The sequence below is a fragment of the Kogia breviceps genome, chromosome 2 (assembly GCF_026419965.1).
Source record: "Kogia breviceps isolate mKogBre1 chromosome 2, mKogBre1 haplotype 1, whole genome shotgun sequence".
NCBI lineage: Eukaryota > Metazoa > Chordata > Mammalia > Artiodactyla > Physeteridae > Kogia > Kogia breviceps.
Genome location: NC_081311.1, coordinates 17,450,932 through 17,463,264, shown reverse-complemented (window position 1 = coordinate 17,463,264; position 12,333 = coordinate 17,450,932). Strand labels below are relative to the sequence as shown.

The 12,333-nt window shown below is 51.1% G+C and overlaps 1 protein-coding gene across 5 annotated transcripts in view; it reads left to right on the top strand.

Annotated features, from left to right (window-relative positions):
- Positions 1-12,333, top strand: part of VTI1A (vesicle transport through interaction with t-SNAREs 1A) — a 561,291-nt gene that overhangs the window by 359,144 nt on the left and 189,814 nt on the right. For 4 of the 5 annotated variants that reach the window (XM_059051703.2, XM_067024674.1, XM_059051702.2 and 1 more), the window contains one exon: positions 435-3,899. The exons of the other annotated variant lie outside the window; for it this stretch is intronic. In XM_059051703.2, the coding sequence (XP_058907686.1) occupies positions 435-528 (94 nt within the window). In that variant the 3' untranslated portion in view covers positions 529-3,899. Of the gene's footprint in view, positions 1-434; positions 3,900-12,333 lie in introns of those variants that run through there. 5 annotated transcript variants of the gene reach the window in all.

Sequence of the window (12,333 nt, the reverse complement as noted above, 5' to 3'; positions counted from 1 at the left end):
TCACGGGAAACACTGCAAAAAAAAAATGAGGCTTGTCTCACATGTTAAATTAAAAAGAGAAGCTCGCATGGGGCCCTTGATCACTGAAAGATTCCTACATGGTACTCGGAGACCAGAAAGCCATTTGATTCACGGCAGCTTCTCAGGAAGCATTTCTCCGGGTGCCTCGTGACAACCGCTGTGGGCGTCGTTCGTTTGCTGGAGGATTGTTTGTGGAACCACAGAGCTGCGTGGTCGCACACACACACGCACGCACGCACGCACACGCACGCGCACGCACGCACGCACACGCACGCACACGCACACGCACACCCCACACTGGGCTTCCCACCCCCATCCGCGAAGCCTCCGTTTGATTAGCCAACTTGGTCTTACATGATCTTTGTCCTCGGTTTATCTGTGTGAATTGCTTTTCCTCCTTTGCTCTCTCCTAGAATCATCCAGAACCGCATCCTGATCGTCATTCTGGCCGCCGTCCTGGTTATCACCATCCTGACAGCGATCACTTTTTCTGTCAGAAGACACTGATGTATCTGCTCTTCCTTGATAAACAGCGGCCGTGGCTCGTTCTGAGTAATTAAGACAAAATGGTCACATGAATCATTCTCTCGCGCTGACAGGGCCTGAATGACCCTCCCTCTCTCTCACCGCTGTTCAGCTGAAGTGCAAAGAGTGTAAAAATATTTTCTATTCCTGTTTGCATGTGGGTTGGCTTCCTTTTCTGGGTTTGTCTTCACCCAGATTTGTTTTTCATAGGGGAAGGCGAATGTTTATTTGCCTTTTGGTAATTTCGTCTACGGACCAAAATAGCCTTGGTGACATTCTTGCTTGCCCTGTGGACATGTCAGGGGTCATGGTTTGGGAGAGGGCATGATGAGGCAGTCATGGGGGCTTCTGATGGGCTGTGCTGTTTGTCACACGCCTCTTGTCACCGATCAACCCTTCTGTGATGCCTGAGCGTGAAAAATGCAGGCGCAAGCAGCGGCCAGAGCCAGTGACCGGCCCAGCAAACCAGCCCTGTTCCTCCCCAGGCATAATGAATATAGTCCACCTGCCTGAGAGCTTTCATTGTAAAGCTGGGTATTTAATAGCAGTTGTGCAGGAAATTGACTTAGCACTTTCCCTGTTTTTCTATGCATATATATATTTTTTTTACCCAAGAATATTTTTTGCTGAGCCTGCCCAATATCCACTTTTCACAACTTTGATTACTGGCTACAAGAAAGATTTCTTTGCCTTCCAAAAATCCCATACTCCCCAGAATCTGCTGGCAGAGGAGCCCCGGCATGGTATTTAATGGTGACCTCCTCTTCCCTGACCTGTGTAAGCATCTCTGTATCCTTTCCGTCTTAATATTTGCACTGCCAAAAGCAGCCCTCATACATGTAAAAGGTCTGACAGGGTTCTCTCCACATCCATTCCAGTATGTAAAGAGAGCATGAATATTTCAGGAAGAGCAAGAACCTGACTCCTTCGGTGAGAAATTTCAAATGTGATTATCAATATGGTAGAGTCCTATAGGCTGATCCACTGGAAATAAACTTGATGGAAAATGTTCACTAACCTCCTTTAAAAGAATAAGGGATGGTAGTGCGTTACAAAAGGATGGCTTGGGTTTTTCACCAACAAATGTGAGCACAGCCTTCCTGACTTCACCATGTATTCAAACCTCTGCCATGCTTTGTGATTTTCTTAGGTTTCTTTCTGTCCGAGGTAACCGGGAATTGCGTTTAAAATGAGTTCATTTATGATCAGGCTTCAAGGTGCCCAAGCTGAGGTCATTCTCCGGCTAGTCATAAAGCAAAATGTGTTTTTCTTAAGACTTCATAGGCACTTACAGGGTCCTTTCTATCTTTTGAGTGTAATTGGAAGCTTTGAATCCTTGAAAAGCAAACCTGTTCCCTTCATAAAAAATGCTAACCACCTGTGCCCATGGGCTGATATCACCTGGATGCAGCACTTGATTTTTTTTTTTTTTTTTCCCCAACTCAGAAGAGAACCATTATGGTTTAGAGAGGAAATGCAGAATGGCAAAATCCACCCGAGAAATTGTACTTGTCGAAACAGGCTAGGGCCTGCATGTGTTCAGATAAATCATTTAGTATTGTGTAAATAAAAGCTGCAGCATTTACTTCGCAGGGATGGTGTGGGATTTTGGCAGAGCAAAGTAGGCCAGCAAAGGAGTGGGAAGGCTGTGCTAATTTTCCTATCAGCTTAAGGGATCTATCTCAGCAAGAATCTTTTATTCTGATAACGGGATTCTGTACCTGCTAAACACATCGAAGAAACGACAAAAAAGCAGGGAAACAAGTAATCTCCTTCTCGTTTTGAAACTCTAATGGTGGGGAGGTATTATTCTACCAACCTCTCTGGTGGCTTCCTTCAAAACAGTTGGTCTTACCTAAAGTGAAGTGTATAATCGGTCACCCAGCTACACCTCACGCCGCCAGACTCTTCCTAAGGCCACCTGGCAAGTCAGGTTGATCTGATCATGTAAACTTGCTGTGGCTCCTAAATATTTCACTAACACCTGGCGTTCTTGTTGAAAGAGGAAATGAGGAGGGAGTGCATCGCTCGCCCTTCAGTGGCTTCTTCTTTAAGGTTCTATGTCATTATCAGCCCTTGCCTGAGATTTTGCCCCAATTCAACCCTGAGAGTGAGAAGGAGATGAACAGATAAACCTTTGGCCTAACAGCCCCATCAAATTCACCTCAAGAGCGACCGGCTAGACCAGGATAGTGACCCGCTTTGTAGGAAGCTGGTCCGAAGGCCCCCGAATTCCCACCTGGCCCTCTCGAGGGCTGCAGGACAGACTCAGAGGAACCCCAGGGGAGGAAAATTGTTCGCCCTGCTCCCCTGGGGAAGGAGGGAAGCCCACACATTCAAAGCCATTCACAGAACTGCGAAAGGTTCTAGGAACTTAATGTGAAATTGACGAATATCTCTAAAGTCAGGAGCCTTTGTTAAAAATTATGTTCAACGGAAGGGTGGGGTGTAGAAGAGGAGATGGAGGAGGAAGAGGAAGGAGGAAAGCCCTTGCCATATAAAATTCATGCAGACTAAACAGTTTCCCTGGCAGCGTAAATAAAGCGGATGCTGCCCTGCTCCAGAATCCAAAGCAATTTAATTAAAGTCTCTTAAGTTGTAAAGAGTTTTAAATGTTCCACATTGAAGACTAATGCCGACGAATGCCTGCAAATGCAGCGGGCCTGACGTCAGCTGCCAGGCCTGGGCTGGGAGGCCATTTGCTATTCTGTTTAAGGCAGGCTGGATTGTCTTATTTTGGAAGCAGCTTGGTGGGGGGTTTGCTTTGCTACTGCTTCTGAGCCCTGAGCTTCAAAGGCTGAAATTAATGGTGAACAAAATTGTGCAGCTCTGGCCGTCCCATGCGGGGCAAGCCCATTGAGGGTTATCATTAAGTAAAGAAATAAAGAGGGGGAAAAAAGCCTGCCTGTTCCAAAAACCTCATCAGATAATGACCTCAGTGATTGGATTTTCATTACCAAACAGCATCCAGAGATTATCTACTCCACAGAAGAAAGGAGGGGGAAGGAAAAAAAGGAAAGAAAGGAAAGCAACAGTCTTTCTCTTCCTCTCTCCTTTTTTTTTCTCTTTCTTTTGCACATCTTTTCTTTAAAACTGTCAGATCATTTCAGTATTTCAAATCCGAGGAAAACAGCCTGCCTGCTGCTGTATTTGAAGTTGTAATGGTGTCAAAAAGTCACGACTGACTGACAGCCGTCAGTCCCAGAGGGGCTCATTAAATCATAAAAACTTGACAAGGAAGTAATTGCGCATCGCCAGCAACTTGGCGCCTGTTTAGACGTTTTTATTTTCTTTCATTATTAGTCCCCACCATTACGTTCATTAACAAATTGCATTAAACTGTTAAGGGCTAATGATTTGTTTATCGCTTTTTTATTATTATTATTATTTAAACATTAGCTGTGTCATGTGGTACCCAAGCAGCCTCTTGCCAGCATCCGACTGAATATTTTTCCACTCCGAGCTCTGGGTACTGTTGGAATATGAAATAGATTATTCATTACTCTCCTCTTTGCCACTGATTTGGTTTCATGTAGCGTCTTCCACAGAGAAAGATGAAAACTTGTCAAAAATAGGTTATATCTTATTCGAAGGGGCAACAATAGCAGGAGGTACAGGCACACTTTAATATTTAATTAAGGCGGATGTTAACCCCTTTAAATGACTTTAGCTGTAAGTTCTATTCAAATGCAGAAGACAAAAATAATTGTTCTTAATTTGCAACCTGTTCGGCAGGCGCTCTCATGGAGATAGCTGGAAATTTAGAGCAGCATTTTTAAACAATGAAATTTCCTATCATAAATATTTATAGCCGTTTGTCTACGTAGTTGAGAATTAACTACCAGCCATGATTTCCTCATCTCTTTGGTTTGAACCGCTAGCCCAGCAGGGCGCCCAGTGCTTGGGAATGGAGATGGCTTTGCTGGGAGAAATGTGTGTCCAGAGCCAAGGACTGCTGGTTGGTTATGGCTGGGGCTGGTTTCCGAGGAACCACTGTGAGTCCCCTGTCTCTGGTCCACTTGCCTCCCCCTTTAGTTGAGTGTGTGGTTGGAGGACTCCGGTCTGGAGTGAGAGTAATAAGTAGGGACTTCACAAAGGAACACTTGTGTGTCCGGCTGGCTGGTGCTGGGAGGGTGTGATGGGAGCACGTCTGGGCCATCTCTGTGTCATCAGTGAGCTCATTGCAAACAGTGCTTCCCTAATAGACAGCAGAAGCAGCACTTTCCTGGGGTTGACCCTCCACCTTTCTTTCCTTTCTGTGAAGTGTTTGGCTTTTCCACGGGCTGTGAGCCTGCGGGAAAAAGTTCCAGTATCATCATCATCATCCTAAGTCAGAAGTCAATGGCATCTTCCATGCTGTAACTGCTGGACGCGTCTGGTCACCCTGTTTGATTCGATGAGTTCACATAACCATACAGCCACTCTGAGAGCGAGCCCTGGTTCATTGGCAGAGCTGGGGGGTTTTGGTCAATATCAGGGAACGGGGAGTACTTTTCTCCCAGCCTCTTTCTACTTCCACCACCCCCCCCCATCCCCAGAGAGACCAGGCCCCTTGGGCAGCTTCTCTGTGGATGTGAAGGGGGAAGCTGGTACACGTTCCTTGTCCAGCACAGCACCTCTCAGCATCACCCACACAAGGACAGATGGCCCTACAGGAGCCGTGGCGCAGGAGGGACCAGCAGGTGTGAGCCAGCTGAGGCCTGGCCTCAAGCCTCATGGATCACCGTGGGCTTAGAAATGGCAGACACACCGGGGTCTGGGGGGTCTGAAGCCTCCATTTCAGTCCACTCCAAGTTGTAGCCACACGACAACTTGCCACCTTTGGAATGGACTCTATACCTCAGCAAAAGGCTTGCTCAGAGTTGGTTTTCCAGAAAGAGGGAAGGAAGACTCTGTAGTGAGCCATCCCCAGTCTGACTCCCAGAGACACTGGTCGAGGTTACTGCCTGAGATGAGGGGGCGGCCCTCAAACTTGGCCTCGCCCTATGCCATAACTCACTAACCTGAAACGAACCCCCAGGAAACTCTTGTTCATATGACTTTTCTCTGCCTGCAGCACATTGGACTCAAACCAGTGGTACCTGCGAGAGGTCGCCCACATTATGTGAATAGTCAGGTGGCTCTTAGACAAGATGTCAGCCTTTTTAAAATGGGGCAGGCAACTGTGTACACGGACAGCTCAGAAAAGTTCTTAAAGCCGTCGGCACTGCACCCAAGAAGGGAGCCATTGAAGGGTAACCAAGAGCAGCCAGGTACAGGCAAGAGAATAGGGTGTGCGGTTAGAGCCAAGGCTGGATACAAAGTCCTGAAATGGGTGATGGAGCCAACGGCAGTGTCTTCTCCTGTTGTGCTGGAGGAAAGACACATTGAGTGCTGAGAGAGATTGCCCGTGTCTGCGAGGATTCCAGGTCAGTAACAGGTGAATGTTCCAGAGCCAGCTTGCCAGAGGCAAGTAGGGCAAAAACAAGATGGTGGGGCAACCAAGATGGTAGGGCAAACCAAGACGATAGGACAAACCAAGATGGTAGGGCAAACCAAGATAAAGGGGCAACCAAGACGGAAGGACAGGAATGGGAGTGTATGAGGAGGTAAGGAACAGGCAACGTGCAGGTTAAGGATGGAGATGGTTAGGGGGCCTCATCTCAGGAAGTAGCCAAGAAGGAGGGACACGGGCAAGTCGGCCCCACTTTGTGGCACTCTGGGCCCCTCCTTCAGAAACAGCCAAAGGAGAGGAAAGGCAAGGTGCATATCTCCTGGAACCCTGGCCCGGATCACACGCGACCCCTGTTGCCTTTGCCTCCCGGGGCTCCCAGCAAGCTGTGGGGAAAGCAGTTCCTTATCCTGAATCACCTCGCTGCTTGCGCTGCATAAATAACGAAGATATCACAGAGACAGGGGGAAGTGCCAGGGAGCAGAGCTCTGGCCTGTGATTCTGTGAACCCATGCAGCACTCCTTCCCTTCATCCCAACAAGGCCCTTTGGCGTGAATAATAGCTCAGCGGCCCTGAAGCCTGTATTGATCGACCGCGCACGCTCCTCTGCTGAGAGCTGCCTGGACTTTCCTGGGGGCAGGATGGGCACCGCTCAGTGCGGCGCACCCCCTATGTCCCCCAGCCTCCCCAAAGTGTACTCAGGAGGGGACGGGACCAGGGGAGCCAAGGCCCTCCTCCAGCTCAGTGCTGCTTTGTGGCCTCAACTTTTTTGTTTTTAACTTGTGTTGCCAGGAAAAGTACCTGAGTTGGAGAGAAGTGTTTTTTTGCGTGATGAGGTCCCACAGAGTGGAGAACGAATACAACCTCGGGCTCCAGCTTCTTTCCAGAAAGCTCTGCCTAAGACCCTGGCCTCAGAGGCGCCCTCAGCTGACACTTACGGAGGCCTACCGTATCCCCACCCTCAGGCTCGGCATGTGCCTCCCTGTACTGCATTTTCCTCTTAATTTTCCCTGTCTTGCATCCTCAGAAGGGAGAGGAGCTGAGAATGTGGCTGGAATCCATCACCTCCCTGGGAGACGGGAGCTGCTGCTAAATTCAGTGGAGAAGCATAGGCCGTAGGCTGGTAAAGGCAGGGACAGAAGCCTGCCAGCCCCACTCCCTGAGGCTCCGACCACGCTGCCCCCTTCCCTTGTTTGCTTCTCCTCTAGACCCAGGAGGTGGCCAAGGCCTTGGCCCTCTGAAGTGTGTACAATTGTAAGGTCAGCCAGGGCCCTGCATGGTGACACCCTATGGGCTGGCTGGGAGACACCTGAAATCCCACCTTTACAGCCTCACTCCTTTGGTTTCTGACCTTGGACCCTGGAAAAATGCAGATTCATAATCCCCTAGGCAGCTTCCTTAGCGACCGATCCCTCTGGGTGAACCTTTCCGGTCTGACAGTTTCCTGTGGGAGATTTGGCATTTGGGGGAGAAGCAACCCACCGCTCAAGGGAGTAGTTAGCAGTCTTTGGAAGAAAGAGGAGAAGGGAAGGGGGCCTGGGTTCCCCGGGGCCGGCTCTCTGGAGGTTTCTCCTGGCATCAGCTACCCTTCTGGGTAATGGATGGGTTACCGGGGACACAGCCTTGCCCCAAAAGTCCACACACACCCGGCCAGGACCCAGGGCTGCTCAGGCAGACACGGGGGTTCTGAGAACACGTGCACTCTGCCGAGGAGAGGTAACAGGTTGGGGGCCCTGGGACACGTCCTGCAGCAGTGCCCTTGCTGAGAAGGAGGACAGAACAGGGAGGTAGGGGTGCCGTCAGCACAGTTTACCTTGGGGCCCAGCAGACTACGTCCTTCCGTGAGCTGCTCCAACCTCCCGTCCAGGTCCTGCTGAAGGTGACAGGATGCCAAGGCCACTGCGGTGCACAATTTGACATTTAGGGAAGAGCCCAGACAGCTCACTTGTGCCCTGAGCAGACCCTACCCAGGGGTCTTGGCACAGCGGGGCATTGTGAACCCTCAGAGCCTCTCTCTGCATCATTTCCATCTCCTCTTCATCCAAGCCCACCCCTCCCGAGAAATCACAGAGCGAGGAGAGCTAGATGGCTTCAGTGAGTTCCTTATTGTCCCCAACGAGACTTCTAAATCATCAAATCTTTCCCTGTTCAAAGCATGAGAGGTGTTAATCAGATTTATCCAGCTAGTCAATAAATATTTATTGAGCATCTACTGTGTTCCAGGCCCCGAAGACGCATGGTCAAGAAGATAGATAAGAAAACAGGTAAAATAACCCCCCAGCCCTGGGGCAGGCGGTCAGAAAGCTGTTTTCATGCCCAGCATCCTGTCTTGCTCTCTGGTCACAGGCAAGCGACTCTCAGGGCCTGGAAATCACGTTGCAATGCCACTGCCACGGCTGCCTTCCACTGCTGCCCCTGAGATTAAGGCCCACGTCCGTAAATTGCTTGGCAAAGTCCTTTCCAAACAGCAGTGCTGTATGTTCATGCCTCCTTGCAATCTCCATGACTACGTTTGTGCAGTCGCTCCACTGGAGCAGGAGTAGGGCTGACGCTGACCTGTCACTGGATGGGTCCTCGTGACCACTGGCCCCTTGTGCAGCAGGACCAGCCAGGAGAGGCCCGGGACAGGAATGGGGACCATTTAGACTGGGACTGACTTGGAGGATTGTCTTCTCCCTGCTTATTAAATGATGAAAGTTTGACTTGGCAGGCGATCGGAAACCCAAAATATCATGAAAGGGAAAAAAGTTGCCGAGTGGCTAAGAGGTGCACCGCGGGAGTGTGCCCGGGCTGAGCAGAGAGCAGGAGACGTTTTTTCAAAGGCTTCTCTCCCCTTCTTCTCCCCTCTCTGTCCTCCATATGGAACGGGGAAGATAGAAGCAGAATCCAGATTTGGGCACGTGGGTGAGTTGATCACCCTCCCCCAGCAGCACCCCCAGACACTGGAGACACTTTGATGTCTGGACACGTGGCACTCAGGGCCTGGAGGCGCCTGGGCATCCCGGCCTCCGGACGGGCCTCCCTGAGCTCCTTTTTTGAGGAGAGATGAAACACACAGAGCCCGAGAGCAGGGTTTTGAAATGAGGAAACATGGATCAGCGTCCCTTGAGCTCCATGCTGGCCACCTTGGTGACAGTTTGGATGGCAAAAGCCAAGCAGGTGGGCGAGCTTGGGCTCGCAGAGCCCTCAAACTGTGTGAGCTTTAGGGGCCATTAGACAACCTGCTCATCTTCAGGTGGGGAAACGGGGCTCAGAGAGGGAACAAGCCTTGCTCAGGATCACCCAGTAAGTCGGTGGCAGGGCCAGGGGTGGACGCCAGATCTTCAGCCTCCGGCTGGGCTTCTCTCATCTTCAACCAGCACCACATTCTGGAAGCCACGGCCCGGCCACAGGAACACTGGCCTCCCTGGTACTGTTGCCCTTCACACCACGGGGGCCTACGTTCCTCAGTTACGTTTTTTACATTCTTTTTTTTTTTTTTTTCAGTACGTAGGCCTCTCACTGTTGTGGCCTCTCCCGTTGTGGAGCACAGGCTCCGGACGCGCAGGCTCAGCGGCCATGGCTCACAGGCCCAGCCGCTCTGCGGCATGTGGGATCTTCCCGGACCGGGGCATGAACCCGCGTCCCCTGCATCGGCAGGCGGACTCTCAACCACTGCGCCACCAGGGAAGCCCCTCAGTTACGTTTTTTAAACAATGATGTACAGAAACACTCAGTTCCATCCATGCCGGCTATATCCCTTTCTTCCCCCACCAAATGTCAGATCTCTGTCCTTTTGAGGAATCGGCAGGGGAAGCCCTGGTTCTCTCCTCATCTGAGCTGTGAACATCATTTCTGTCCTCAAGTCCCTGCAATCGCCCCTCACACTCCACCCTCACCAGCCGCGCCCCTCCACCAAAAGAATCTTGTGAGAAACAATTAAGTAACGAGTAGAGGCCCCACCCTGATGCTGAGCCCACAGGGGACACCCGGAAACGCCTTGGCCTCTGATGCTGAGGGGATGCTGCTTTAGATCTGGGGGGCCCTGAAGATGCTCCCGGTCCTGGTGGTGGCTGCAGTGCGTTCGCACCCAGGAGCAGCCTGGCAACAAGACCCACGAGGCTTTGGTCTTTTCGCAGAGTCTGGTATCTTCTGTGCCGAGTTGGACCTCAGGTGCCCGGAGCTCTGGGCCCTGCTGTGCCTTTTGCAAGTCATACCCCGTTCCTGGCTTTGGTTCCTCACCCAGCAAACCAGCAAGTTGGGCTGGAAGGGAGGTCCCTGCCAACTCCAGTCATCCATGGCAGGGGAAAAGGAAAGTTCCTGACAAAGCAGGGCCAAGGGCCCAAGGGTAAGATGGCAGCCTTGGCGTGTAGAAGCTTCTGAAAGACCAGGAGACGTGGCCTGCTGAGCTTCTGAGTGGTGTTGGGTGCCGGGCCGGTATCGTGGACCCCGCACTCAGAAGGCCCCTGCACTTGGGGTTTCATGTTCTGTGTTGCTGTCTTGAAGTCCTTAGTAGTTTTATCTCTGTAATTGTGTTTTGCAGATGAAGTCTGATGGGACAGTGGACCGTGAACTGGGGGCTTGGAGCCTCCGCTCACGTGGTCTTGCCTCCCACCATCTCCCTGTTCCTTGGGTCTGGTTCTCAGCTGCTCCGTCTTCTGTCCCCTGGAACCCTAGTACCATTTGGCCTTCCCCTCCCCACCTTCACTCAGCAACCGCTGCCCACCTGCCCCCAACCTGGGCACAGGCATGCACACCCCACAGTATCTTGGGTGGGACGTGATGGCTGCAGCCCCCACCCTACGCTGGGAGCATCCGGGTGCATTCATGGGGTACTCAGCAGGGACAAGCCTCTGGCCCCCCCGATCCGGGTACCAAGTGTATGCAGTGCATTCTGAGGTTGCCCGTCTGCTGACAGTTGGGGCAGGGGGCCTATGGAAGGAGATGCCTGGCTCAACTTCCTGCCCCAGACCTGGAGCACAGCATGTCCGTCCAGCCACTGGGGAGAAAGGGAACCTGACCTTCAGGCTCCAGGGCAATGCGGGCCCCAAGCTACCAGGCAGGGCCCAGGCCCATAAGGGTCTTCACTCCCCCGGGAGAATCCCCATTAGCTCGCTCCACGCCTGGGGGAACCCTCTCCTACTTCTTCCCACCTTCCCGAGTCTGGCTTGTCTCTTTCGGCCAGTTTGAGGCACCCTCTTAAGAGCCGCGGAATCTAGTGTACAAGCTTGGCAATTCCACACGTGTTAAATCTGCTGATATGTGCATTTTAAAACTGGCAGTCTACGATATAAAAGTGAATGGTACAATTTGTGCTAATAACTTAACATTTTGACTTAACTTAGTAGAACATTAACTAGAAGTTTTTAAACACCATGAGAAGTTGAGAGAGAGACCAGGGGTGAAAGGGAAAATGCATTTTTTTCTCGCGTTTTGAACACGGGGCTCCATGTTTTCGTTTTTTGCTCTGGATCTCACAAATTTCGGAGCCATTCCCACCTGGATGAGTCACTTTGCCCCTCGGGCGTCCATTTTCCTATCAGGAAACCAGACCATTTTAGCATTGTGCTCTCCGCCCTGGCTCACGGGTGCATTATGCACTTGGATAAAGTGCATGAAAGAGATTTAGAAACCAGTGCGTGGTGCCAATCCCCAGCCTTGGCGCCACAGCCCTTCTTTCTCAAACAGGAGTTCAGCCCCTCCCTTTTGTGGGTTTCACCACCATTGACAGATCAGCCCCTCCTCCCCCAGGCATTCTCCCCAGGTGTTAACGTCCTACAACCAAAGCCCCAGTCTGACCACCTGCCACCTCCCATACGTACAGAATGGAGATGTCAGGGCCCAGAGAGGTTGAATCTGGGATCCAAGCAAGTTGTGAAGTGGAAAGATGGCGGCTGGCCCGACAGCTGAGCCTAACAGTGTGCAAAGACCACTTATTGATCTCTACACTCACCCAGCCTATTTTCCAGCAAGAATCAGAATTTCAGAGCCTAGTACGAAGCTCAGCATAGGCACGAAGGAGGCTGGGTGCCAACCGGGTTTAGGAGGCAGGATCATCTTCCCGAGAATCGTTAAGAACTCTGATTCCAGTTACACTGCCAGGGGGAAGAGACGTCCATTTCAGATGTCCCACCAGAATGGAGGGGGGTGGGTTTCAAGTGCAGCGTTCAATCTGCCTTGCTTGACATTTGAGGACTCACTATCCAAGGGCTGAATGGGTCCAGCCCGTCATAGTCTATAAAAGTGTTGTCACTTTAAAATAATATGTATGCAGTGAGTGAATGAATGAGTCCATTTAGATCAAGTTGCCCCAAATGGAGTCCACATATTAAATTGCATACTCAACAGTGTCATTTCAGGAGAGAGGAAAAATTAG